The sequence below is a fragment of the Phaethon aethereus genome (assembly GCF_964289735.1).
Source record: "Phaethon aethereus genome assembly, chromosome: 3".
Taxonomy (NCBI): Eukaryota; Metazoa; Chordata; class Aves; order Phaethontiformes; family Phaethontidae; genus Phaethon; species Phaethon aethereus.
The window spans coordinates 22,715,976-22,743,217 of record NC_138576.1 but is presented as its reverse complement, the minus strand read 5'-3'; the positions used below and the strand labels follow the sequence as shown (position 1 = coordinate 22,743,217).

The window sequence follows — 27,242 nt, the reverse complement described above, 5'->3', positions numbered from 1 at the left end:
TACTTCCCAGGTGGTTAACTTCTTCATGTTTACTAAATTAGTAGACAAAGTCATGAAGGATCATGACAGATACATTGTGTATCTCATTTCATAAAAATGTTCTAAAACAAATACCTATTAGTCACACTGAGCTGCCTTACTGATTTTACAGTTTATAATCTGATAGAGGTCCTCCTCAAATTATAGTATAGAAGGAACAGATTAGTGCACAGCCTGATGAGGGTTCTTGCTTACAATGTGAAATAGTTCTACTTGATCCTACAGCAAATCTCTGTCTTTCTTGGAAAAGGAGTAATTCGTGAACTGAAAAATGAAAAGTGGCTTTTTTCCAGTTTCAAATACACAGCAGACATCCACAGCACCTAAAGGAATATGCACGTATTTGATTTTATCAGAGTTTGTTATTTTAATTATTTTATCCAGTTTTCAGTTAATTACTGAAATCAGTACCTTTTATTCACCATAAAAAAATGTCTGCTCCAATTCCCCATGAAGACACACAATGGAAGAACAATTTCATTAACCAGTTAACTTCTTTATCTACAAGGAGTGAGTAACAGCACAGAAATACCACAAGAAAATATGGGAAGTTGAATTGAAAGAATGGTTTCCTTTATCAGCACTATCAGGTGGAGAAGATTATTCTGTTTATCTCCAAGTTCTCATACCCCCATTAATGAACAGCCTTTTTAAAGTGTACAGTCTAAGGCCTATGAAAATGACTCAGGGCCAACATTTCTGAAGTATCAGCCAGCCTCAGTGACAGAAATAAATCATGTTTCCATGGATGATTTAATTTCCAGTTCAAAAGCAAAATGCATTTTTCCCCTCACTGTGAACCATGAAGTCCTTCTCCACCCTTAAAAACACCAGGTTTTAGATTCCTTCTCCCTTCTGTCTATGCAGATAGCATGGTATAAAAAACATTTTATAATCTTACTTAACTAAAAGTTAAAAGCTTTTGATTAATTTTTACTACAATTCAAGTTGCAAATGAGTTTGCAGAATGATGACATCATTTAAAATCATCTCAATCCAGAACAGACAGAAAGAAGTGAAAATTGCAATATTGACAATATTCTAGAAAGACTGACTTCAAGCATATGCTTTCTGACAACACAGGAAAAACAAAAATTCAGATATTACTCTAGGAAAAGATTAGCCCGAGACTACAGAGACACTTGAATTTTATTTGTCCAAAACTGATAAAATACTCTTACTTTACTGTTACAACTAAAATGTCCAAGTCACAAGTTGCACATCAAGGGGAGATTTGGGAACACTTCTCTTATAGTGCAGTTGTCAGAATTTTTTTGTCAGTGGTTATTTTTAAATTTGGAACTGCACAGCTGATATAAATAGCTGTATGTTAGATTTCCAGTTAAATTTGAGTTGTTCCAAAATAATACCAGTTTTGTTAAAACTAAGTCAAGAGAAGCATATCAGAAAAATGAAGTGATTGCTTCAATACACATTTAGCAACGCAAGGCTATTTTAAAGTTGCAAGCACATAGAGTGATGCTCTCTTTCAGCAGCTCTAACTAAAAATTGTTTCAGTACACTGTGTTTAAATAAGCTGAGCAGTACCTGTAATTAGAGGTACTAATTAATGCAAAGACAGCTAGAGTAGTGTCCATGTTCCAGGTTTTATTTTATCTCCTCCCTGAATTTGATCAATATTATCCTACAGGGTAGTAGCTCTAAAAATAACAAGATTGTAAGTCAGATGGAAACTGAACTGTAGAACAGGCATGCAAATAAAATAAGTGAAACAGGAGGTGAAATCACAAATAAAAATTATGCTATTGCTCTCAGAGCTGCAAACCAGTTTGGTTTTTTAAAGCTTTTTACCTCAGAAGCAGTCTACGAATTCTTCATCCATATAATTGCACTTAGTTAACACTTATGTTTTTAACTGGCCACAAAAACCCCATAATGTACTAAGAAAGAGAAAATCACATTCAGACCCTCAAGTTTCCTTGACAAAATACACTTCAGGAGGCTTGAAAATCTGTGTGGGAATTCTCATAGCAAACAGATTTTCATAGATCTACTGAACCATCTGGCATTCATAGAATACTGAAAGAAACATTGAGATGGTCTCTGAAATTATACAGAATCAGGCCAGACCTGATTCCCAGAGAACTGCAACCATGAAAAGCAGCACCTCTGAGAGGGATTTAGTTAACATAAACCGAGTTTACCATACCTCATGGTATCACCTGATGAGAAAGAGTTTATGTTGTCTCAACTGTTTTAAAATAGAATAGCAATATGTAAGAAGGATGAAATAAATAAATGAAAAAATAATAAAAAAGGTAAGGACTGGAGTTTAGTCTAAATTCATTATGGCTTTTAGGAGCCCAAATCTCATTGATCTCAGTGAGCTCACATCTCAGAGTTTGCTATTTGTAGCACTATTTAAAATCTGACAGGAAAGAGAAAATGACTTACGCCAAAGAGCACATCAATCTGTTTAGCAATCAAAAGAAAGATCAAGGAAGATCAAAAGGTGATTTGATTACAGCAGAAGTGTCTCAAAGGGAACAAGAGGGGAACAAACAAACCCTCTGTGTAGGAAAGATCTCTTTAATATAGTGAAGAAAGCCACAACAAACATCATTGTCTAAAAGCTGCAGACAAACTCATATAGGAAGGCATGAATTTTTAATAAGGTTGACAAATCACTCAAAACATCATTGAAGGAAGGAGGGCTTTTTCAGCTTCTTAAATATGGTGACAAATTTCTCATCTGCCTCTGTATCTTCATCATTAGGCTTGATATATCACTTCTTTCAGTATGTAAAAATACAAATTTATGCCTAATGAGGCAGTAACAATCTGTTAATATTTTTATATTATTTTCAAAGTGAAAAGTTTCTGCTGAAAAAATCTAGTTTCAATTCGTATTTTAATTTTTTCAAAGTTTTACTGTAATCAAGTTTGGGTGTGATGATTTTATGTACGATAGTCTTAAGGGTTCAATGTCTGCAGACAGATAATTTATTCAGTTCAAAAATCAAAAGAAGAGGGCACACATTTTCCCCAAGATAAAATTAAATTTAAAAATGCTTAGTTCAAATACTTGTGGAAAGTAAGAAAGCCACTCTTTTTGAGAGGAATCTAAAAAAACCCACGAACATTTAGGCTTCACATGCACAAGTTGTTATGAGTTTCTTAAACAAATCATATGACTGCTTAAAAGACGCAGACATCATCATTACTTTCTCCTAATTATGACAAAATATTTACACTGTTATAAAGAGAAGTACTTTTGTGTTTATGATGAGCATTTTGTCTTACAGTACTGTAGCCATAGACCCACCCTCTTGTTCATAAACATTCCTGGAAGCGAACATATTAGTGAGCAGAGCCAAAATGAAACACTAAGCAAGTATACATTTTCAAAGCCAGAGAACTCAAGCCCATGATGATTTTTGACAACTGTGAATGAACAGTGAAAGAACAGTGTTTGGATGGAAAAAGGTTTTTGCATTTTCATTCCTATTCGTGCCAGTTTGTTTCCTGATTGTTTCAGCATCTCGGCAATTTTAACTGATTCTTTTCCAAACATGTGAGTCAGTCCTTTTCTGATTAGCTGAGCTGAAGAAAAAGAGGAAAAAAATAAATCTGACTACTGATTCTGAACTAATTGCCTGTTAATGACTCAGGTCTCATCAACATTCACTTTATCCCAGATCCTGCTTTTACTAGTGGATAGCTACTGCTGCTGCTACCAGTTCTGTTGGGAAACCACATCATTGCAACTTTTTCAGAATTGTATAGTATTCAGCAACCTGTTGGAAGGACAGACAGGTAAATCAAGTAACCATTTATCTACAGTTTTGTTTACTTGCTGCTCCATGGCAGAACCCCGAGTAGAAATAACTGGAAAACACAACATCAATTAAAAACTAATACTAGGATTAGATATTCTAATGTGACAAACTATCAACCTAATTATCAAAAAAAAAAAAATGCCCTAATGAAATAAAGTTCTCCTGAGCCTACGATGCCCAAAGTAGAACATAAATGACCTGTTGTTCTTTAGATTACAGATGTCACACAGAACTCTGAAGAAACCTTCTATCCAGACAAGGTAAAGCTAGATCATAGCAATCAAGATTGGAAGAACAAGTCCACCCTTTTATTAGATTGTACAACTAGTAGAAAAATGAAGCTGCAAATCTCTAATTCTAGTAAGGCATGAACTTTTATACTAATAAGCATAATAATTTCTTTATCTGAGCAGTCTCCAGAAAAATCTCTACTACTGTGGATACTTCACACTTCACTGACTCACAATAAATATATCAACCATGAGGGCTCTTTTTCCAGAATTGTAAAAGGTCTCTGCAAATTATTTTTTAAAAAAAACATTTGTGGTATTTCCAAGTTTCTGGAAACACCTTAAAATATTACCAAATCTCATTTTAAAACTAAATGCATTACCTTAAGTATTATCCAGTTACATGAAAACAATCTATGTCAATCTGAGTTCAAGTATCACATTATCAATTTAGAAAAAACATGTTTTTCATTTAACATTCTTCATGCACTTGAAACAGGTTATATTACATTGCCTATCTAGATAATTCAGGTCCACATAAAATAATTAAAAATGTTTCATCCACAGGTCTAGCTCTTCTTCCATCTAATGAGAAGAATTAGTGTTTTAACCTTTGGACTACTTTTGTTACTGTTGCAAAACCAAAACCTCATAACACAATGCCAATCTCCTCCCTCCCTGCCCAAAAGCAAGTCCTTACTACTGGCAACCCAGACAAGCTTGTTGCTCAATATCAAAAACTATGCCTGCACCAGCCATTATACCTAAAAATGTAGCTTTCTAAAGATTAGTTTCATGCACTCTTCTATTAGTTAACTAATAACTTTTTTTAAAATTAGAAAAACACAAAAAATGTTGAACTTTTTTTCAGATCACTGTAGATGATCTGTTGCAGCAACTAATCCTGCAATGAAGATTGGCTAGTACAAGCTATAGCTGCTAGGCAGCTCTGTTGAAATCATCTGGACTATGAACAGGCAGAAAGATATTATTGACAGGAAGTATGGCCTTAAGGCTCCTTCTGTTCCATCACCGAGCATTAATACAGACTTTGTCACTAACATGAAATGGACTGCAACTCTTTTCCAGGCTCCCTTATATGCATGTATGTATTGAGACACTCAGGGGAACGGATTCTTGATTTTTCCCTGTGATAAGAACAATTCTTTAGCCTTCAGAAACATATAGTACTTCTGTGGACTCAGACAGCATTCGAACTGTTGCCTATGGAAATACAACCTGCAATAGAAGGCAAAATATACCATGCCAAGCTTCCAAGGTAAACAAAAATTTATCATGAGGTATTTCTTGCAGAAGTGTCATTTACACAAGATCCTACTGCCTCTTGCACTCTTCAAAGATAAGCTTGTGTATTTCTAGAAACTGTTAGAAATCCTCAGTAGTAGACTGACTGAGTCTACATTTTGATTTCAAAGAATCTTGAAAGCCATCAACAGACGGCTCTGGAAGTTTTCTACATTGTCACTTGCACCTGAATGGAAGAACCGCCCTCTAAAATAGCAAATGTGTGTGCAAGTTTTTCCTACTGCTTTAGAAACCTCTTCTCAGCTGGTCAGGTTTTTTTTTTTTAAGCCTGGAAAAAATTAGTTTTAATGGACAGAAGACCAACTTTTTCTTTCATTTTGGATGACAGCTGCTGAGTACAGATCACTAGAGTAATCATGCTTTTCCTGGTACAAGTCCTACAGCACAATAGCAAATTTTCATTCTCAGGAAGTCTCTGATCTGCAGAAGTCACATCAACAGCTCAGCTTAAGATCCTCCTATGTTGGTCCCCTCAATACACACACAGCAAAACAGCATGTATGGAGAGAAGACATGAGGGAGAATATAAAGACAATGACACATAAAATTTATTTTAATTTTTAGTGAAAATCTCTAATTACATGACACAAGAAATTAAAAACACAATCATGATTTTGGCCTTCAGACAGAGTTTAAATACTATGTTAAATCAGAGTGTAATATACTTCAGTGCCTGAAGTAGACTTTTCACTGTGATCTATTATCAACCTTGAACTGAGCTCCATTTTCAAAAGTAAAAAAGGATCTTTTGTTTCATTTTATTTTCAAGTGGTGCACACAGTATGTGAAAATTACAGAATAATTTAGATTAGAAGACCTTTAAGATCATCAAGTCCAACTGTTAACCTAGCACTGCCAAGTCCACCACTAAACCACCTTCCTAAGCACCATGTCTACACATCTTTTAAATACCTCCATGGACAGTGACTCAACCGCTTCCCAGGGCAGCCTGTTCCAATGCTTGACAACCCTTTTGGTGAAGATGTTTTTCCTAATATCCAATCTAAAACTCCCCTGACACAATTTGAGGCTGTTTCCGCTCATCCTATCACTTGTTACTTGGGAGGAGAGACCAACACCCACCTTGCCACAAGCTCTGTTCAGGTAGTTGTAGAGAGCGATAAGATCTCCCCTCAGCCTCCTCTTCTCCAGACTAAACAACCCCAGTTCCCTCAGCCGCTCCTCATAAGACTTTTCCTCTAGACCTTTCACCAGCTTTGCTGCCCTTCTTTAGATACGCTCCAGAACATCTCTCTCTTTCTTGAAATGAGGGACCCAAACCTGAACACAGTATTCGAGGTGCTGCCTTACCAATGTGAGTACAGGAGATGATCACTTCCCTAGTGCTGCTGGCCACTCTATTGCTAATACAAGCCAGGATGCTGTTGGCCTTCTTGGCCACCTGGGTACACTGCTGGCTCATGTTCAGCTGGCTGTCAACCAGCACCCCCAGGTCCTTTTCCACCAGGCAGTTTTCCTGTAGCACTGCATGGGGTTGTTGTGACCCAAGTGCAGGACCCAGCACTTAGCCTTCTTGAACCTCATACAGTTGGCCTCGGCCCATTGATCCAGCCTGTCCAGATTCCTCTGTAGAGCCTTCCTACCTTCAAGCAGGTCAACACTCCTGCCCAAACACATGTACATATTCACATATGGCCTGTCAGCCTGACCTTGGTACTGGGAAAGATTATGGAGAGGTTCATCTTGAAGGGTGATCACAGGGCATGTGCAGGACAACCAAGGGATCAGGCCCAGCCAGCATGGGTTCATGAAAGGCAGGTCCTGCTTGACCAACCTGATCTCCTTCTATGACCACGTGACTCACCAAGTGGATGAGGGGAAGGCTGTGGACTTTGTCTACCTGGACTTTAGTAAAACCTTTGACACCGTCTCCCACAGCATTCTCCTGGAGAAACTGGCGGCTCGTGGCTTAGACAGGTTTACTCTTTGCTGGGTAAAGAACTGACTGGACAGCCAAGCTCAGAGAGTTGTGGTGAACGAAGTTAAATCCAGTTGGCGGCCAGTCACAAGCAGTGTTCCCCAGGGCTCGGTTCTGGGGCTGGTCTTGTTCAATATCTTTATAGATGATCTGGATGAAGGGATCGAGTGCTCCCTCAGTAAGTTTGCAGACGACACCAAGCTGGGTGGGAGTGTTGATCTGCTGGAGAGTAGGAGGGCTCTGCAGAGGTATCTGGATGGGCTGGATCGATGAGCCAAGGCCAACTGTATGAGGTTTAATAAGGCCAAGTGCCAGGTCCTGCACTTCGGCCACAACAACCCCATGCAACGCTACAGGCTTAGGGAGGAGTGGCTGGAGAGCTGCCCGGCGGAAAGGGACCTGGGGGTGCTGGCTGACAGCCGGCTGAACATGAGCCGGCAGTGTGCCCAGGTGGCCAAGAAGGCCAACAGCGTCCTGGCCTGTATCAGCAATAGTGTGGCCAGCAGGAGTAGGGAAGTGATTGTGCCCCTGTACTTGGCACTGGTGAGGCTGCACCTTGAATACTGTGTTCAGTGTTGGGCCCCTCGCTACAAGAGGGGCTGGAACATATCCAAAGAAGGGCAATGAAGCTGGTGTGGCATCTGGAGAACAAGTCTTATGAGGAGCAGCTGAGGGAACTGGGGTTGTTCAGCCTGGAGAAGAGGAGGCTGAGGGGAGACCTCATTTCTCTCTGAAAAGGGGTTGTGGCAAGGTGGGTGTTGGTCTCTCCTCCCAAGTAACTAGCGATAGAACAAGAGGAAATGGCCTCAAGTTGCGCCAGGGGAGCTTTAGACTAGATATTAGGAAAAATTTCTCTACTGAGAGGGTGGTCAAACATTGCAACAGGCTGCCCAGGGCAGTGGTGGAGTCACCATCACTGGAAGTGTTCAAAAAGCGTATAGATGTGGCACTTGAGGATATGGTTTAGTGGGCATGGTGGTCTTGGGTTGATGATCTTAAAGGTCTTTTCCAATCTTAATGATCTGTGATATAAATACATACATACATATGTGCAATACAGAATGACTTTGTCTTGGTTTTGATCCTAGAGACCACTAAAACATTTATCAAATGGACAACGTATTTCATGGGAGTAATAATTTATGTCATTGACTTTAACAGCTAACAGTCTTTCACCTGTGAAAGATGAGACTCCTGGTGGGAGAGAACACTATGGCAGCCAAATGAACATAACCACTTCGATAATAAAATTTTTCCTAACAGATCACAAGCTTCCAGATGATGGGACCCACAGTTAAGAGTCACACTGCAAATACTGCAGAGTAAGATTCACCCATTAGAGGTGAAACTGCTTTAAGCTTAAGAGAATCAGAATAGAACAACAAACAAGTAGTATCTTTTTTAATATAACGCAGAGTTATTTCAACTCAATATAAAACCCTCAAGGAGTATAACTGCAATGGAAATCTGTGTTTATGCCAGCATAATCAGATATGACCTGTGGAAGCACTTTTTAATTAAAGCAGGAGTTATAGTACCTTGCATAAGGACTTGGAGACAAGCTTGTTATATAAACTTTCTTTTTCACTTCAATTAGGTGGTAACGTAAAACAGTTTTACTACTTTCAGTACATTTTTCAAGCTCACCGAATAAAACAAATGAACTTTTGCTGTTCAGAAAAAGAACATAGTTGGTGTAATGTAAAGGCAGGGAATAAGATTCATGTTTATGAAATATTTTCAGGAGAGCATACAAGACCTGAATCTCAATTTAACACATGGTCAGTAAAGAAAAATACGTATGGCCAGATATTGTTAGATATCTTCCAAAGTACTTTTATAGGACTTCTCGGATTCCACACTGCATTAATAAGATATGTGTAAGCTTAGTACTTACCCACAGAGGCATAATCATTTGGAAGTTCAGGATAAAGTTTGTTTGTATTCTTTTTAGCTGAAAGAGAAAATTAAGTAGCAAGTTATATGATATACTAACATATGTTGTTATATTTCATATACTGCTTTTCTAATACATATTCAATAGTTATAAAATTATTGCAGTTACCTAAGGAGCATTACAGAAGAAAGAAATAAGGACTTTGCCTTATATCCTTGTCCAGAGAAATAAATTGTTAACAACAGGAGCTGCACAGTAAAGCCTCACTTTCAATAAGGGCACTTTGGTAGACAAACTGTTATGGAGCCAAAACTCTGCCGTCTCTGCTCTGCTGTAAGACCTCTACCTCTTAAAAGATAATATCCTGAAAGAGAAATTTTAGGTTTCTAGAAACCAAAAGTTTCTAGAAGTAGGATTAGCAGTTTCTAGTAGGTCTGTTCTTTGTACAAAGAAGTTTCATTGTACTGTGGCCCTTCTATGTATCCAATAAACATGAATGCTTCCTTTGAATTATTACATCCTTCTGTAACTATAAAAAGACTACTTCTACAGCAAATCTGTCAGAGACAAGATTTGTTAATATGAAACAAATGAACAAAACCTTTACCCTTTATCACTCAGGGCACTATCCCAAAATGCTTTCAGTGTTCGCCCAAGGATGAGTACTAACAAAATATTTTTATAGAGACAGGTACTACTATAGTAATTGCATAACATTCATTAGTTTTAATGCTTTAATTTTATATAGAGAATAAATTAATCATTACCAAAATGTTTCCTAACCTGGTGGTGTTGGCCTAACAGTGGGTTTAGGTGGCTCTGGTCTCGACGATGGTCTTGCAGGTGTGTCATTTATCTAAAATGCACAAATTTAAAAAAAGAAAAATTGCATCACACCTAGAAGTGGATTGTAACTTCAGAGTCTAGAGGTATGTCAACTTACACTGTAAAAATATTACTCTTTCTCCACTGAAATTGTATGAAAACAAGAAGCACGCTAAAGAACTAGTGACATACAGGTGACTGTAAAGTAATTCAACATGGATTTAAAAAAGATGAAAGTAAATGATTGCCTACCACTAGCATCAACACCTACAAGAAAACATCTTCTACAGTTCTCAGTATTGTATTGTAAATGTGATTGTTTGAATGGCAGACAGAAAAAGTAGAAAAATGAAGCGTATCTACATCAAACCTGGTATGCTCATTATTTACAGATTAACTTGATTAGGAATAGTTGCACAAACTTTTCTAATCATCATGTCAGATTTGATTATGCACTATTATAAGAACATGGATTTATTTTGTTATTCTGGAGGACGCAAAGCAAAACCAGCAACATTCTTGTCCAGAAGAGCCTATCGAGGCAATACGTGAACAAATGTGTTACATGCAGTATCTGCAATGTGTTACCCTTTTAAGCATCCAACAGAGAACTTAAGAATGGCACACGAACATCAACATTACCACTGACTAGAAACAGTTCAGGAACAGAAAAAGCCTATGTGAAAGTGGTGCACAAACCCTTCTTTGTTCCCTTACAGCTTTTCCTGGGTTATTCTTTTGCTCTTCGTTTTCATATACTTCAGTGAAGGATGCTAGAGTTTCATAAAGATCTTCTGCTTGAGCAGGAAAAGGCACATCACCAAGCAAGATGGCACTAGCCCGAATATCCTGCCCATAAAACCTGATGCAAAAGGAAAGATGCCGGGTATTTGATCACCATTACGTTTCAATGTCTAGAAGAATCCATCTTGCGCAAATGTTCCTCCCGCCTCCCCGGCCCCGCATTTCTCCTACTAATCATGGATTGAGAAATGACAGAACTAGTTCAACGCTGGAAATTTTGAATAAGTAACTGCAGCAAACTTGAATGCCTACCTACTACCTTATTTTAAAACGTTTTTCATCAGCAATATTTTGTTCCTGGTCAGGCAGTAGGCATCAGCTAGACTATGTGAAAGCCAACCACACAGCAAACTGAAAAAACACACACCACTTTTTCAAAACATTGTAATAGAATCCTTAATGATGTAGGGAAATTCCTTAATGGAAGCACTGGAGCCTCAACTTTCTGAATGGACATAGCTGAAAGTTACCGACATGCTGTCATTAAAAATCGGTATTAGTCTTTGCTGATATTAGCAGAATCAAAATTTCCATAATCACAGAACATACAAGTGCAAGACACTCAGAGGTCCTTGGATTTTAAGATTGATAGGCTGCACAAAAGAAGCAACATTTCATAAGCTAGGTATTTTCTCAAATTCAGTGATGCTTTAAACCAGATCTTTTTGGTTTCAAGTCACCTAAAAGAATATTTCTCATTATGCAGTAAATGCCTCAATAGCTATCTTCTATGATATTGTACTGAGTTTACATGGCAAGGTTTTGATAGGGGGTGATGCTGCAGGGGTGGCTTCTGTGAGAAGATGTCAGAAGCTGCCCAATATCAGACAAAGACAGTTCCAGCTTGCTCCAAAATGGACCTGCTGCTGGCCAAAGTTAAGCCTCTATTTAAGAAAGTGTTAAAAAAGCTGCACTACAGCAATTGGGAGAGAGAAGTGAGAATATCTGAGAGCAACAACTGCAGACACCAAGGTCAGTGAAGAAGGAGGGGGAGGAGGTGCTCCAGGTGCTGAAGCAGAGATTCCCTTGCTGCCCGTGGTGAAGATATGGGCGAGGCAGACTGTCCCTCTGTAGCCCATGGAGGTCTACAGTGGACCAGATCACAGAATCATAGAATCATTTAGGTTGGAAAAGACCTTTAAGATCATCAAGTCCAACCGTTAACCTAGCACTGCCAAGTCCACCGCTAAACCATGTCCCTAAGCGCTAAACCATGTCCCTAAGAGAGGGACCCCAAGCTGGAGAAGGGGAAGAGTGTGGAGAGGAAGGAGTGTCAGAGACAAAGCTTCATTAACTGATCACAATCCCCATTACTCATCCTCCTGTGTCACTCAGGTGGAGGACGTAGAGAAATTGGGAGTGAAGTTGAGCACGGAATTATGGGAAGGGTGGGGGAAAGGTGTTTTTTAGATTTGTTCTTATTTCTCATTATCCTACTATCTTATTAACTGGCAATAAATTAAACTAATTTCCCCAAACCGAGTTTCTTTTGCCCCTGACAGTAATTGGTAAGTGATCACCCTGTCCTTATCTCAACCCACAAGCTTTTCATAGTACTTTTTCTCTCCCCTGTCCTGTTGAAGAGTGGGAGTGATAGAGCAGCTTGATGGGCATCTGGTAGCTAGCCAAGGTCAACTCAACCACAAATATCATCTACAAACGTTCAGCATCTTCTCAATACCCATTGCATGATGTCTACACTGAAGAAATCATTGCCCCTCAAGAAACTCTAAACTCAGCACAGTATGTTCTCACAACAAACTCTTTTTCCAAATTGAACGTGTCCTAGTTCATTTCGTCACTATGCCTTCACTGAATCAGCTAGATTTGAAGAGAACTTACTTGCGATTTGTTTCTTTCCTTTCAATTAAACAGGTTCCTTCCAGAGACACACCTGCAAACAGTCCTCGAGATTTGCAGTATGTATAGACAGCAGCAGAGCTTCTCAGGGCAACATCCCCTTCTAAGTTTCTAGGAGGAAAAAAGTTTTGGTTGATATTCTTCAATATGGCTTTGCAAGTGAACAGCAATTGTCTTTTTATTTTAACCCTATGAAAAGCCAGCAAAAGTTTCACTTCTCTCTGTTCCTACAAACTCTATTTAAAATATTTAGCTGCGTCAGATTTGAAAGCCATTTTCAGTTCTTATTTCAGACAGGACCCAGTACAAAGCAATTAATTTGATGATAAGGTTTCCTCTGAAGCATAGAACAATGTTCCCTCATCTGAATACTCCATGTTAGACCTTCTCTTGCATTCAGCAGTCAGAAAATTAACAACCCATGTTTTAATCATGTTTTAAAACAATCTGATTATGTTTGTGGTAACTTGGAACTCTATCCAATATGTCCAAATTGTCCTTGACTTTATGGGGCGCAAAACAGCACAAAATATTTCAAGCAAGGACTTACCAGACCTCAATAGAACTGGAAGATTACAATGTTTGTCTTACACAGGATCACAGACTATTTTAGGTTTGAAGATACCTCAGGTCAGCCAGTCCAACCTACTGCTCAAAGTGGGTACAACACTGAATTCAGATCAGGTTGCTCTGGGCTTTGTCTAGCCAGTTTTTGGAGACTTCTATGGAGACAGATGCCACAGACATTCTGAATAACCTGTGTCAGTGCTCAATTATACTCATGTTGAAATTTTTTCTTTTCTCATATTCAGTCAGAATCTTCTTTGTTTCAGTTTATGACTACTGTCTCTCACTATCTTGCCATGCACCTCAGTAAAGAGTTGGGGTCTGTCTTCTTGGTAATCCCCTGTTGGGAATGCAGCTTCTTAGAAGACCTTAAAGTCTTCTCTCCTCCAGGTTAAATATGCTGAGCTCCCCCAGCCTCATAGTTCATGTGCTCCATGTCCCTGGCCATCTTGGTAGTCCTTCACTGGATGCACTCAAGTTCATGAATATCTTTCTTGTACAGCAGGGCAAAACTGGACATAATATTCTAGGCACAGTCTATGAAGTGTCAAGGGGGACAATCACTTCCCTCACCTACTAGTTACAGCTCTGTTGATGCAGCCTCCTACACTGTTTGCTGCCTTTGCTGTCAGGATGCACTGCTGACTCAGCCTATGGTCTACCAGGATCCTAGTACGTTCTCAATAGGGCAGCTGCCCAGCCTGGCAGGCCCTGCCTACATAACTGCAGAGGGTTCATCCAACCAAGGGTGCAGGACTTAGCATTTGTCCTTGTTTAATTTCATGAGGTTTCCTCTTGAATCTTTCTTCTACACTCTCTAGGTCCACCACTCTGAATGGCAGCCCTGCTCTGAAGTGTATTGGCTGCACTCCCTGAGTTGGTGTCATTCACAAATTTGAAAAGTGTGTTTTACATCTGGTCCTCCAGATCACTGATAAAAATATCACGCAGTAGAGGTCCCTGCCGAGTCTCCTGGGGAATTCCACAGGAACTTGGCCTCCAAGTACAACATGAATCATTTACCATTATCCTTCAAGCCTGACAATCCGGTTTTTCACCTATTACCTAGTCTGCCCCACCCCGACACCTAGGCCACGACATTCCAGCTTGTACACAGAGATGTTGCAGAACAGCATACTGAATGCCTTGCAAGGCAGATGATATCCACTGCCCTCCCCTGATCCACAGATCTCTCTCATCTGTGGAACAGGTACTATCTTATCCTTTTATTTTTTTAAAAAAAGATGATAAAACATCAGTAAAAAAAAAAAAAAAACAAACCAAAGGTGTAAGGGGGCGTATGTCCCATGAGAAGAGTCTGAGGGAACTGGGCTTGGTTAGCCTGCAGAAGAGAAGACTTAGGGGGGACCTAACAGCAGCCTTTAAGTATCTATGAAGAGACAAACAAGAATATGAAGCCAGGTTCTTTACAGCAGTGCATGGTAGGAGGACAAGAAGCTATGGACATAAATTGAAACAAGAAATGTTTTGATTAGATGTAAGGCAAAACTTTTCACATGAGGACAGCTGACCAGTAAAGCAGATTGTCCAGAGAGCCTGAGCTGTCTCCATCTTTGGACGTTTTCAGAACCCAACTGGAATACAGGCCTGAGCAACCAGATCTGAAGTCATACCAGATGTTGCTTTGAACAGGAGATTGGACTAGAGGTCTCTTAAGGTCCCTTCCAAACTAAATTATTCTGTGATTCTATCATCTCATCCTTCAGAGCAAGCTGGCTTAACCATTTAGGGTTTAAAAGTAATTATTTGGTGTATTTTTTATTTATTGTCAGACAGATCTGTGGTGATAGAAAGCATAGGCCCATGGGTCAATGAAAGGAATAGTTGTCAGGCACGGTAGCACCTGTGCTCTTTGAGCCTAGTCAAGTAGTCTCCTGCAAAAAGAGAATAAACCTCAGAACATTTTCCTTCTACCAATAAATGCCTTTATCAGGAAAGAAAAAAAAAAGAAAAAAAAGGCAAGAAGTGACTGAAAAGGTACAACACTACAAGAACAATATGGTCCAGTCAACATATAGGTTGCACAGATTGTTTTGTAATTTATCAAAAAAAAGTCATGTGAATGTTTATACATAGCTTTAAAAGCTATCGTCCATGTTTAATTCTACCCCATATTTAAATCTACCCCACATTAGGAAAGTATTTTACTCACCTTCCTAGAGGTCCAATTGCCACAGTAAGATTGCCTCCAAGTGTAAGATTCCCTCCTTTGGCAAAAGCTTCTACTGCCCTTTCATGATTCAATATTATCACTAAGTCTGAAACCTATAAAATATTGAATAAAAGTACCGTATTTTTTAAGAAGAAAGTTAGAACAGCATGGGAGAAGACTCTCATGTTTTGCAGGAAAACAGGTGGGAGCACAGAAGATATTCCCTCCCCCAGATGAAAACTATCTCCAGATTTATCAATGTTTTAATTCAAGTGAGAATCTCTCATTCTTTCAGAGAATTACTTCCTTTTTTCCAAAGGATCATTTTGAAACAGTTTTCATAACACAGTTGATACTTTTTCTGCAAGATATTTAGAAACTAAAAGTCTTCACTTATATTTTTAAACAAAAGTGATGGATTTTTGTCAAGCACATCTATGGTCAGTATGTAACAGACAACAGCTGTAACAGAAATTCTATTTTAATTCAAAATTTCCTAATTAATAAATTTTTATTTTCTATGGCTCTTGCAAACAATAAATTATGAAGGCATTTTCAGATGTGAAGAGAGATCACATTAAGAAAATAATATGGATCCTTCCATAATTAACTAATAACAGCAAGACAGAACTTAGTAAACAAAAATTACTTATTAGTCTGCCCAAAGAATAAACAACAACAAAAAGAATACAGGTTTTCCCATTATTGATAAAATTTTATCTTCTTGATCAAAAATTAGGGGTTTAATATATATCCGTGTGTGTATATATATAAGAAATAATATTTAGTTTTTTAAAACTTGAATATATAAGATATATTTTCTTCAAGAAACTATTAAACCAAATAACTGGAGAACTAGCAAAGTACTTTTGAAAGATTCAAATGTAAAAAAAAAAAAAAAAATCACTATTTTTAAAAGATTTTTTTCTTGGACAGTGCAAATGCACATATCAAAGAACTTCTACTACTATTTAAGTTGATGCCTATTACCATCAGTACTGTAAAACTATAACTCTCTTCAATTTAACAAATTTCAATAGAAGTCTCCTACAACTCTTTTCCCAAACTATGAAGCATTTTAAAGAAGGAAAAGGTCTTTCAAACACAAACGCAATATTATAAAGATCACTATCTCATCTGAAAGCTCAGTAAATACAATACATGTATTAAAAAAAAATAAAATACTGCAGCAGTACCAGCAGCTTCAACACAATAGATTACACTTTTGTATCTTACTGTGAGGGATTATTTTTTAAACAGATGTGCCCAAGGACTATGGTGCCTGATCTTTCATCTGATGGACTTGACTGAAAGCCAGGTTCAGAAAAAAATTTCAACTTACCCCAAATTCCAAACAGTGACAGCAGGGAATACAAAAGGAATCACCAGATTATTTGCAAAACAAGGCTGGCCCAGAAGTATTACACACAGTGTTAGAGAGGCCTTTGTTATTAGCCCCCTGGTAACCTCCACCCCATCCTAAACAAAAGACTGCTGACATGAGTAGTTTCTGAATCATCCAGAGATGCAGAGAGAATGTCACTGAGGATGCTGCTACTTCTTCTAACCCATTAAGAGTATGAATCCACAGCTAAGTTAAATGAATCCACAGTGAGAAAACCTTGAAGGAAAGCATTTAGATTAATTTTAAAATTGGTCTTTAATTTGAGGTACCAACTTGTTTCACTTGGAAAAACATGCAAATACCATGACTTCTAAAGTCTGTGATTTCCTTCTTGTTGTTTACAACCACCCATAAGTACCACTACAACTATGTCAACTATAATCTCTCCTACAGGAATAAAATTCAACTGATTTCTACAAGGTTTAAGTTTATATATGACTAAAAGAATGCTGAAATTGGACTCTGGGCTCCTAAGCCACTTAAGTATTTCTGAATAACATCTCTTCTTTAGAAGAAGTAAATAAGATTGTGTTGTTATAATGCCAGTAAGGAAACAGTATCTTGTAAGCTGACTAAAATTTCAAATGAAGGGCAAGATATTGCTTAGAAAAAACACCCTTTCGGAAACAGCTTCCGTATTGAAATTATTTGAGTAAGCATCAATTGTAATGGTTACATTATCTAAAATATCAGATGGAGATGATTAAAGGAAAAGTTTCATAGCTTAATCAAAGCATCTGAAGAGTCTGTTTCATTGTCATAAAAGCAAAAAAACCTCAAACAAAACCACAAACCCTGGGACTCAAACTCAACGTTTTGTAACGCATTCAGATCCCGTAGCCAGGAAAACCAAAGAAAAACCCTTACAAAAATTAAAAATTTTGTATTCACGGCATCCGTTAAAAAGTGCACAGTAATAATGCCTGAGATCACACAAGGAACAATGAGGATACAATAAAATATTACTCCATTGCTCATTATGTGAGTGCCAGCTGACTGCTTGTCAGGACAGAATTAGTTGGCTAGTTGTAGGAGACACACTGGGGGCTGCCACGTACCACCCAGATCAGCTATGCATGTATTCCTCTGAATGTCCATAGCAAGAAATCTTGTTGGCAGCATACTGTTACTTTATTTTCTTTGGGAATTGGTAGAACAGAAGCTAAACAGAAAGGACAGGACTGGAGGCTAGAGTGGGAAAGAGGAGGAAAGATGGAAATAAACAAGACTGAAGGACCCGTGAGGAAGAGATGGAAAACAGACACAGAGAGGTCCTCAGATCAACAGGATTTCTCAGAATATGTTGAGAGTCCCTTATTTAACTGTTTTTGCTGGCTGGAAACTGCTTCATTTTCTGTAGCATTTCTTCGGAAGAGGCACCAACAGTTTTGGTGCTCCCAAACAAAAGGAAGGGAGAAGTCAGTAATCAGAAGTTTGAGTGGTGAATGAGTAACGCACTGTAGGATTAGCTAGGCTCCATTTTACTTCACCTTCAATTCCTTTCACTGTTTCTTACCAGGTAAGAGTCCTTGTGCTCTTTAACAAAGCATTTGATACACTGTTAAGCATAGGATACTTTTAATTAACTCCAGTTGGCTTACATGTGAACACTGACTGGAAGATTTCTGTAAGGGAAAAATTCAGTCTGCTACAAGTGAGAAAATGAGGAAATAGCTGTTTTTTTTCCTTTAAATCTCTCCAAAGCAATTAGAGTGATCAAAAGCCCATATTTTGTTTGTCTTGTAGAAATGAATTTATAATAGCTTTTTTACACAAAAAAAATCCTACTATTTCACCAACTTTTAGATCTTTGTCAATGCATTTTAATTTCTTGTAAAAAAGTTATCAACAAGTTATTTCAAATGCAAAATTATACCTCAATTCCAATTTCAAATCCACCACCAAGGCCAGCAATTCCTATTGCAGAAGGAGCAGACCAGGCTGTCAGGCAAAACAAGACAAATTTACAGAAGTTTTAACATGTTACACGAAATACCAATTTTCTTCTTAGAGTTCAAAAACACTAACATGTTCTCTATGTAAAACTATGATCACAATCACCAGAATGCAATCACATAACAATACTGGTTTATCCCACTGGCAGGAATGCAAGAATTACAAACCCTCATTTAAACAAATCTTTGTTACAAATTAGTTATCATACAGTTGTCCATGACTGAACACCATTCATTATTCTAATGAGTGTTAAACTACAGGTTTTTATATTTCAGACTTTTCTACAAAGATATTGAAAGCATTATTCAAATCTGGTCCAAAATTTAAGCACAAAATTTTGAAGACAGCTTTCAAACCAAACATTGTCACCTGCTGGCTTGACACCTCACACACCTCGTGTTTTATGCTATGAAAAGAAATAATGAAGAAAATTTTTCTTTTTTTCCCTTTAATTCTCCCATGAAGTAAAAAAGGAAAATATCCACTTACTTCCGTTAGGAAGACGAGCTAATACAATTCCACTTCCACCTCGAGCGGTCACCAAAAATCCAGCTTTGATAACAGACAAAACTGCAAGGCCTTTGGCTTTAGCTATTACATGGGCTGAAAGAGCAAATCATTTATTCAAGATCTTGTAAGAGCAGTTCAAAGAGAAAAGGAAAATAAAACTAAATAATGACAAACAAAATAATAACACCCCCACTCCATAGTCAGCCACAAAGCTAGTCGCAGGTTACATTAGCCTGTGCTGATCTCTACACTGCCACAACTGCTTCACAGAATTAGTTTGCTTATTGCCATGAACATTGTGTGTGAATACCCTTAGCAAGATAAAGAGTCAATAAATAGTTGACATCCATGTCTCTACAGATTTTTGGAGGAGAGGCGTCTGAATTTAAATCACAGCAACACACAGCAGCATAATCAGCTTGTATCATTACACAGTGTTTGTGGCAAATGAAGTGTCATCCTGCAAGTATTAGTATAGGCGTTCTGGAACATCATAGTTACAAATTCAAAGCCACAACCAGCAACACCAGATGAAGATACTCAGAGAAACACAGAGTAACAACAGCAAGAATAAAGAGGACTGCAGCAAATAAGAGTGCTTATTCAGTATCAAACAAGAAATGTACCCTGACTTCTTTCCTTCAACTTATTTTCACACAGCTAATTCTGATCAACACAAATATTCAAGAACCAGAGATACTATTTCAGGTTCTCCCTTAAGAACACATATTCACAGGGCAAGCATGAGATAGTCCATCCACCCCAGAAAGAAGCCTTCCTGTGCAGATATCCTGTTGTTGTAAACATGCAAAAGATCTCTCCCAGTAAGTAATGTCTGCCTAGAATACAGCAAACTGAACCCCTTTACCTCCAAAATATTTTCACTAAAGTTATAGCACCCTAGATCTTCCTTCCTCCCCATGTTACTGTCAGTGAAAACAGAGGAAATTTGGTAAAGAGAGCAGGATTTCACACCAGGGGAGCACTGGAGGTTTTAGCTGAATCAAAACATTTTCTTTACTCACGAGGTATTATTTTATCGGGTCCATTTCTGGAAGTTATTTCTGTGAATTCTCGTAGTATTTTAGCTGCCTTTTTAGCTTCTGACTTCAAGTTGGAAGGTATAGGGTTATTCACTGTAAAACATGAAAGAAGTAAGAAGTTATGCCTATGGTCAGTTCAGGATAGCTCATATAAAAATAAATCAGTGTAATTTGTATGGGAAAAGTGATTCTTTACAAATGAAGCGTAAAACAAACTGAGAAACAGCAAATACAGGAAATGACCTTCTGCATCAGACCCACATTTTGTCTCTGATGAAAGACAGAGACACCACTTAGAAGAGCACATCAGCCCAGTTCTTTTCCACAATTTGCTCCCCTTGTAACTCCTCAGAATCCACACTGATAAGAGCAAGAATGCTGGAGATACACCTCAGTTGTTCCTGTCACTATTTATTTATGGACTTGTTGCATATGAACTTGTCTAATACCTTTTCAAACCTGCTGATACTCTGCAGCAGCAGTTCACTACTTACTAGTTAAAGAAATACTGTTTCTATTTTAAATTTATCTACTAGTTACAGTGAATGCCTGCTAGTTCAAGTCTAATGAATTCTGGTGAACAACTACTGCATCCAACTTATCCACTACCTTCATGCTTTTATAAATAGCCACAGCCCTCCAGCCTTCTCCACTTCTTCAGGAGTGCCATCCTTCTTAGTCTCTCCTCAAGGTAGCTGCTCCATCACTCTGATCACTCTAATTGCTCTTCTCTGTACCACTATCAACTCCGCTGTCCTTCAAACACACAACTGTTGACCAATGAACATACAAGACTAAAAGGTTAACATCTCTGCTTTCTCTGTACATTAATGAATGGTATTTCCTTTCTCTTCATGAGATTTCTCTTACAGAACTAAACTTGCAGCATGCTTTGAAAGTGAAGAAAATTCTGTTTCAGACCAAGAAATTTCCTTTAGAAACCTACTTCCTGTTGAAGTGCTTATCAATATTTTCTCTCCAATGTGATCCAACATAAGCACCTCTGTAGATTTCAACTGTGGAAAAAGCAGGGATTAGGGATAGATTTTGTTTGCTTTATAAAGCTATAGACTACAGTAGAAAACATGAAAAATCTTGAAAACTACTCCCCAAAACCATGAGGTCAGAAATTCTGCAGAAGAGTGTTCATTCTGTTTAGATCTACCAGATCTGCTGCCATTAATCAACTACTACTGAACAGAATCAAGTATTATAAGATGTTAATATTCTGCAACAGTATAAATACCATTTCATGTGTGAATAGTATCATTTCACCTGTAGATTTGCAAAAAGAGGCCTTAGGACAGGTAAAAAGATATGAGTTAGTCGTGATTCTTACATCTACTAAACCCAGTCAAAGCTATCACTTAAATTATTCTTGTTTTCCTGTCTACCTCTTTTCCTACGTGGAATAAAATGGAGCCTAGCTAATGCTATAGTACTTCACTCATTCCCCACTCAAACTTGTGATTACTGACTTCACCCTTTGGTTTGGGAGCGCCAAACACCCACCACTTCCAAGTTTATCAATGACAAATTGTCCCAGTAGTACATGAATATATTATCAGACCAAAGATGCATCTAGCCTCAGGTCTTGTCTCTGAAAAGAACTGGAAACAGTATTTCTATAAAGTGCCACTGTTCTTAAATTCACAAAAGCACAGAAAAGACTGCACATTAAGAAACAACTATGAGTCAAAAGTGGCCTAGATTTTTAACTGGTGTTCCTTGAACATTTATTCACCTCTTTACTCTGGGCAACATTCCCATCCAAAGCCATGAAGGTGAGGACTAAATACATTTTGACAGTAAGTCAATGAAGCTTGGAGAGCAATTCAGCTCAGACTAAGCGAAACACCTTGCAGCAAGTCAGTCAAGTTTCTGTCCAGGCTCCATTGACTAAAATAGGAATTACACTTCTACTTTTCAAAGTGAAGTATATTCCTCTAGTATGCTCTCCAGGAAGACCCCCAGACGAGAGATTTTGAGAGCTGAGTTTCTGAACTAGCTTCCCCTCTGCAGCTTGTAGCAAAACTTGGCTTTGGTAAAAATGCAGCACGTATAACATTGGAGAGTTTGAAGTGACAGCAGCCATCATGAGGCTGTGCAGAAATATCAGCCTCGTTGGGAACAGAAGGAAATAGATGCATAAAATGCAACAGACTCTAAACTGCATCGCAGTAACAGGGAGAAGATACACTAATTCTGTCTCCTAATCATTCCTTCTGTTTTCAGAAAGTTAAGATGATAGCCAAGTCCCCATGTGTGAAAGGACAGGGGAAGGTGACCTCTAAAACCTAAGAGATCAGGACCTTCAGAAAAAGCTACTGGCATGTGCAATTTTCTCTGTTACAGCACTAAAATTGTAAGCTAGATTGCAGGAGTTTTGAACATTCATTTCTTCCTTGGTTCACCAGGCTGGAACATGGCTACATGGTAACCGCAAGAAGAGAGGCCAGTGTAGCCCAAAGAAAACATGAATGGACAAATTGCTTTTGGTAGATTAACAAACTGGGCTGGAGCAAATGTCTCTATTACTTCTGTTGTTTGTACTTGACACTGCATTTTCAAGGTCAGAGGGGAAACATTACCAGCATGTTGTAAGAGAAAAACAGGAAGATTTTGGGTTTTGTATGGAGATACATCGAGGCAGCCACAAAAAGCATATTGCAACATCATCCTTCTCAAGAAGGCATTAATAATACACTTCTAGCATATTATAACTTCTAATTCATAATTAGTATTGTAACACACAGTGCATGTCCATTTGCATAATGAGGTGAACACTTTTGGATGTAGGTTTTCACTAAACATGTTTTATAAGTCTAGAGGTCTCAATTTTGGGGAGGGTCACCTACTCAGTCATCCCATGATGCACATTTCATGGTATTTAATTATTCTTACGGTTCAATAAGATTAAAGTGGAAGATATGCTTCATTTTAACTGTAGTAAAATGGACAGTTATATGCCTGACAATGCAGGACTCCTAGCAAAGTAATCAAGACAATGAAAAAAAAAAGATGTGTGCACACTGGACATAAAAAACATTTCGGAGCAAAAGCAAGCATTATCGAGCTTCTAGATTACAGAGAAATAAAATACACTTCTGTGCTCCCCTCACTATCCTCTTCCTTATCTTTGCATGCATTCCTCAGAATTTGGGGGAACATCTCCAATTCATTTCTTCTTACCACTAAAAAGGAAAAAAAAACCCAACCCAGCTCTTATTTCAAACAGATTAGGAGAGAAATTCCTCAGCTAAGTCTGTTGAGAACACAAGATGTTTTCAGACCTAAAAAGTCTGCAAACAAGAAGAGATGAGTAAAGAAAAAAAAACCACCCCACAATTAAAAACCCCAAAACTTTATAGTTTACATATGAATTTTCGGATTCAGAATCAGAAAACAGTGTGCCCGTGTTTATGTGCACACAGGAGTTACTGTTTAATTGAAGACAATTCAAAGCTGAATTTCATGCGCCAGAAAAAGCAATACTGTTACTACCTCACTGCCTCTCCAACTCTCAATACATGAGTGGTTTCAAAATCAGGTTTTGGTCACACCATGAGGCAGGAGGAAAGGTGTCAAAAGTAACCCTTTTCAGTGTTTACTTTGAAAGTTTCACAAGATACCTAGGCTGACTTGATGATTTTCCTACCTGGCTTATTTTTATCCTGGTGTTGCTATTTATTTGCATTATGATTCTAAACATTATATTCCCAATCGCAAACTTTGCATAGAAAAATAGCATTACTTGAGCAAACTGAAAATTATGTATTTCCACTCCAGTCCCTCTAAAAAGGTATATTTTGTGGGGTTCCTCTACTACCAGGGTATAGGGTAGATGGAGAGAGATTCCTTATCTAGCTGCACACAGCAATGGTAAGCACAGGAATAATCTAACTCCTCATCCTCAAAATAATAGCAGAAACTTCAATTTCTCCCTGCACTATTTGTTGCCTACACTAATATTGCTTATGCATCCCCTGGGTATCTACAGGAATTCATGCTTCCATTTTCCCTTGCTTTTTCCCTTCCTGCCACAGACTGAAGCAATGCAGGATTATTTTTCTGGACTAAGAAACAGCAGGAGGATTTGACAACAACATTCTGCCAGTTATTTTGCATGGAGCCAGATTTGTGTTTTTTCAGAAGCTTTCAGGGCTAAGAAATGCGTCATATTTCTAAAGCACAGTAGAGATACAGAGCAGGGGGAGGGGGAAGGAAAAAAGGAAGAGGTTGAATGCACTGTAATTGAAGAGCTCAAAGCTACACCTTGTAGAGAAGGGTTGCAAGTAAGATGACTTAAGACCCAGATTTTAATTTAGACAGTAGCAGGTATGAAAATTAAATTGACTTCAATTGGCAAGCAAGCATGGCACAGAAAGATTTTAGTAACACTGGACAGGATCAACAAGCCAACTGATTAAAGACTTTCACTGCTGAAAACTAACAGTCACTCATCGTGGCTGCCATATGATTCTTTCCATGAGTTCCTTTATTTACTTCCATAATGTTACATAGATACTAAGGAACTGGCAGGATTCCTACATGGGTCTTGAAGAACTGATGACTTATTTAAAAAAAAAAAAAAAAAAACACACAAACAACAAGCCCACACCCTAACCTTAATTATGTATAATATGATGCTTGATAAAGCCTGGCTGGACTCCCAATTTCCTGAGATTGCTAGAGCCATAGTAAAAGAACTATAATATTTTTATCACTGAGTAAAGGGGGGCATTTGCCTCTCCCTCCTAGGTGATGCCACACTCAAGATTTTGTTGACAGAATTCAAGATTAAATAAGGACAGAGACAACAATCAACACTAAAAAGGCAAAGTCCAATGGTTAGCTATATAGCATGGGTGAGGCCTCACTGTTACTATCAAATTTTAGATCAATCAGTTTTGTAAAATTTTGTCCAAAGGCAAAAAACATTATGCTTTTTTTCAGCAAAAACACTATTAACTGGAAAATCACTTAAATATGTCAAAGACAATTCAAAACTTGTGTTTGGGGTTTTTTTATTATTAAAAAAAGTACATAGAGGTTTGCACTATGAAATAGTGGTGTGTGCCCCAAAACACAATAAAAGTAAAATGACTAGAGATTATAGTGAAGGTTAGGGACAAAATCTTGTTTCTGCTTATTTGAATCATGGTATAAACAGACAAAACTATAAGTGGGATTTCTGTGACATCAAAAATGGTTTAAAACTTCTGTTCACCTATCAAATCGTTCTCTCCCCCTCAAGCTTACCTTAGTATTTGAACTGTAAAATTCTTACCTTAAAACCTGATTTAATATTGAAACTTCATTGAACAGCTGTTACAGAAATATCTGCTCTTTAATAAAAATATTTAATATTGTACGAAATATTTAAAAACAAGCAGGATTTCCATGTTCAGTTCACCCCTTCAGTAACATAAGGAACAATCCTGTAGCACTGTCTTCACTATTAGCTTTTAAGTATGCATATATAATTGTCTGTTTTGTATTCAATCAATGCTCAGGAAAGAGGTAACCAGGAGCAATAATACAATAATACCTATCAGGAGGATATACTGACTGATGGATTTGGAATGCCATGACCGGCGAATGCTCAGCTGGGAGCAAGCTTCATTTGCACTGCTGCTTGTTGTTGAAAGAAGAAGATATTGAGCATATGTGAGTCAGCAACACAAACCCCTTGGGGAAATATCACACCAAAATTGATTAACTGCTTAATTTGTAAGCTGATGAGGCAAGTGCGTCAGCCTCTAATTTACATTCTGACTAACAGTAATAATGTGTTGGCTGAACATTTGGTGAAATTATCTGAGCAAGGTATAATAAAGAATAAATAAAGCCTTTTTACTTAAAAGCTATAACTAATTCTGGTATAATCAAAATTCTGCTGAATATGAACAGATGAAATAAAGCAAGGTGGCATTATGAGAACCCGAACATCAAAAGTACAGTTTCAAAGAAGATCAATGATAAGGTGGAGACAAAGCCTCACACGCAGATTTCATACATATGTTGCCCATGTATGTATGAGCTTTGAAGTATTTTGGTGGAAAGGGGTTTGGGTTTTTATGGTTACAAAAAGAACAATGGCAAATACCTTCTACGAGCCTCAGACAGTAATTCAGTCTTCACTTTCACTTCACTAAAAAGTTTAGAAACAGCACAAGAATACATTAAAGCATAGATGACTTGCAAACATCCATGGTTACAGCAGCAACATCAATGCTAAAAGGATTGTATGAACAGAGAACATTCAAAATTATGAATTAAGAACATTCATAAACATGAGAACCAGCATAGCCAGGAAAATTTAAAGAAAAACATCTAATGGGACAGAGAAACCTGAAAAGCAAGACAGTGCAGTGTTGGAGAAGAACCTCAAGAAGAGATTGCAATTCAGCATTACAATTAAAGAGATGAATGCAATTTTGGTTTCACAAATGTGTAACATTGTGGTACTGTTGTAGCCAGCTCCAGCCCTGGGAGTCATCTGGTACTTGGAATTCCTATAGCAGCGTGCAAGACGTGCATTTGTAAGCATTTTACCTAGCCCAAGAAAATGTGAAGTACTTTAGAAATGTAGATGACAAGCAGCAGACTATGTGAAACATGTTTCCATCAGCCTCCCTCAATTTACTACTTCTAACACTTGAAGCCAAAGGTAGACAGCGAAACAGTCAGGTCAATGAAAAGTCAAGAAAAGATCTGCAAATTCCAAGGCAATAGTGGTAGAAGGTGAAAAGGAACCTGAAGGAAATGGATGGAATAATACAAAGGCAATAACCACCCCTTTTAGCTGAGACTCAGCAGGCTACTGCTGTCAGAGCCTGAGCTCCATACTCCTGGTTTTGGAGCC

General features: G+C 38.0%; 1 protein-coding gene across 1 annotated transcript in view; it reads right to left on the bottom strand.

The window, feature by feature from the left end:
- The window catches only part of SH3YL1 (SH3 and SYLF domain containing 1), a gene marked incomplete at both ends in the record, with an annotated part of 43,500 nt that overhangs the window by 10,693 nt on the left and 5,565 nt on the right, over positions 1-27,242 (bottom strand). The window contains 8 exons of the mRNA XM_081998008.1: positions 9,232-9,288; positions 10,015-10,087; positions 10,774-10,918; positions 12,703-12,831; positions 15,461-15,573; positions 18,742-18,806; positions 19,311-19,424; positions 20,357-20,467. Coding sequence (XP_081854134.1) covers positions 9,232-9,288; positions 10,015-10,087; positions 10,774-10,918; positions 12,703-12,831; positions 15,461-15,573; positions 18,742-18,806; positions 19,311-19,424; positions 20,357-20,467 — 807 coding nt within the window. The remainder of the gene's footprint in view (positions 1-9,231; positions 9,289-10,014; positions 10,088-10,773; positions 10,919-12,702; positions 12,832-15,460; positions 15,574-18,741; positions 18,807-19,310; positions 19,425-20,356; positions 20,468-27,242) is intronic.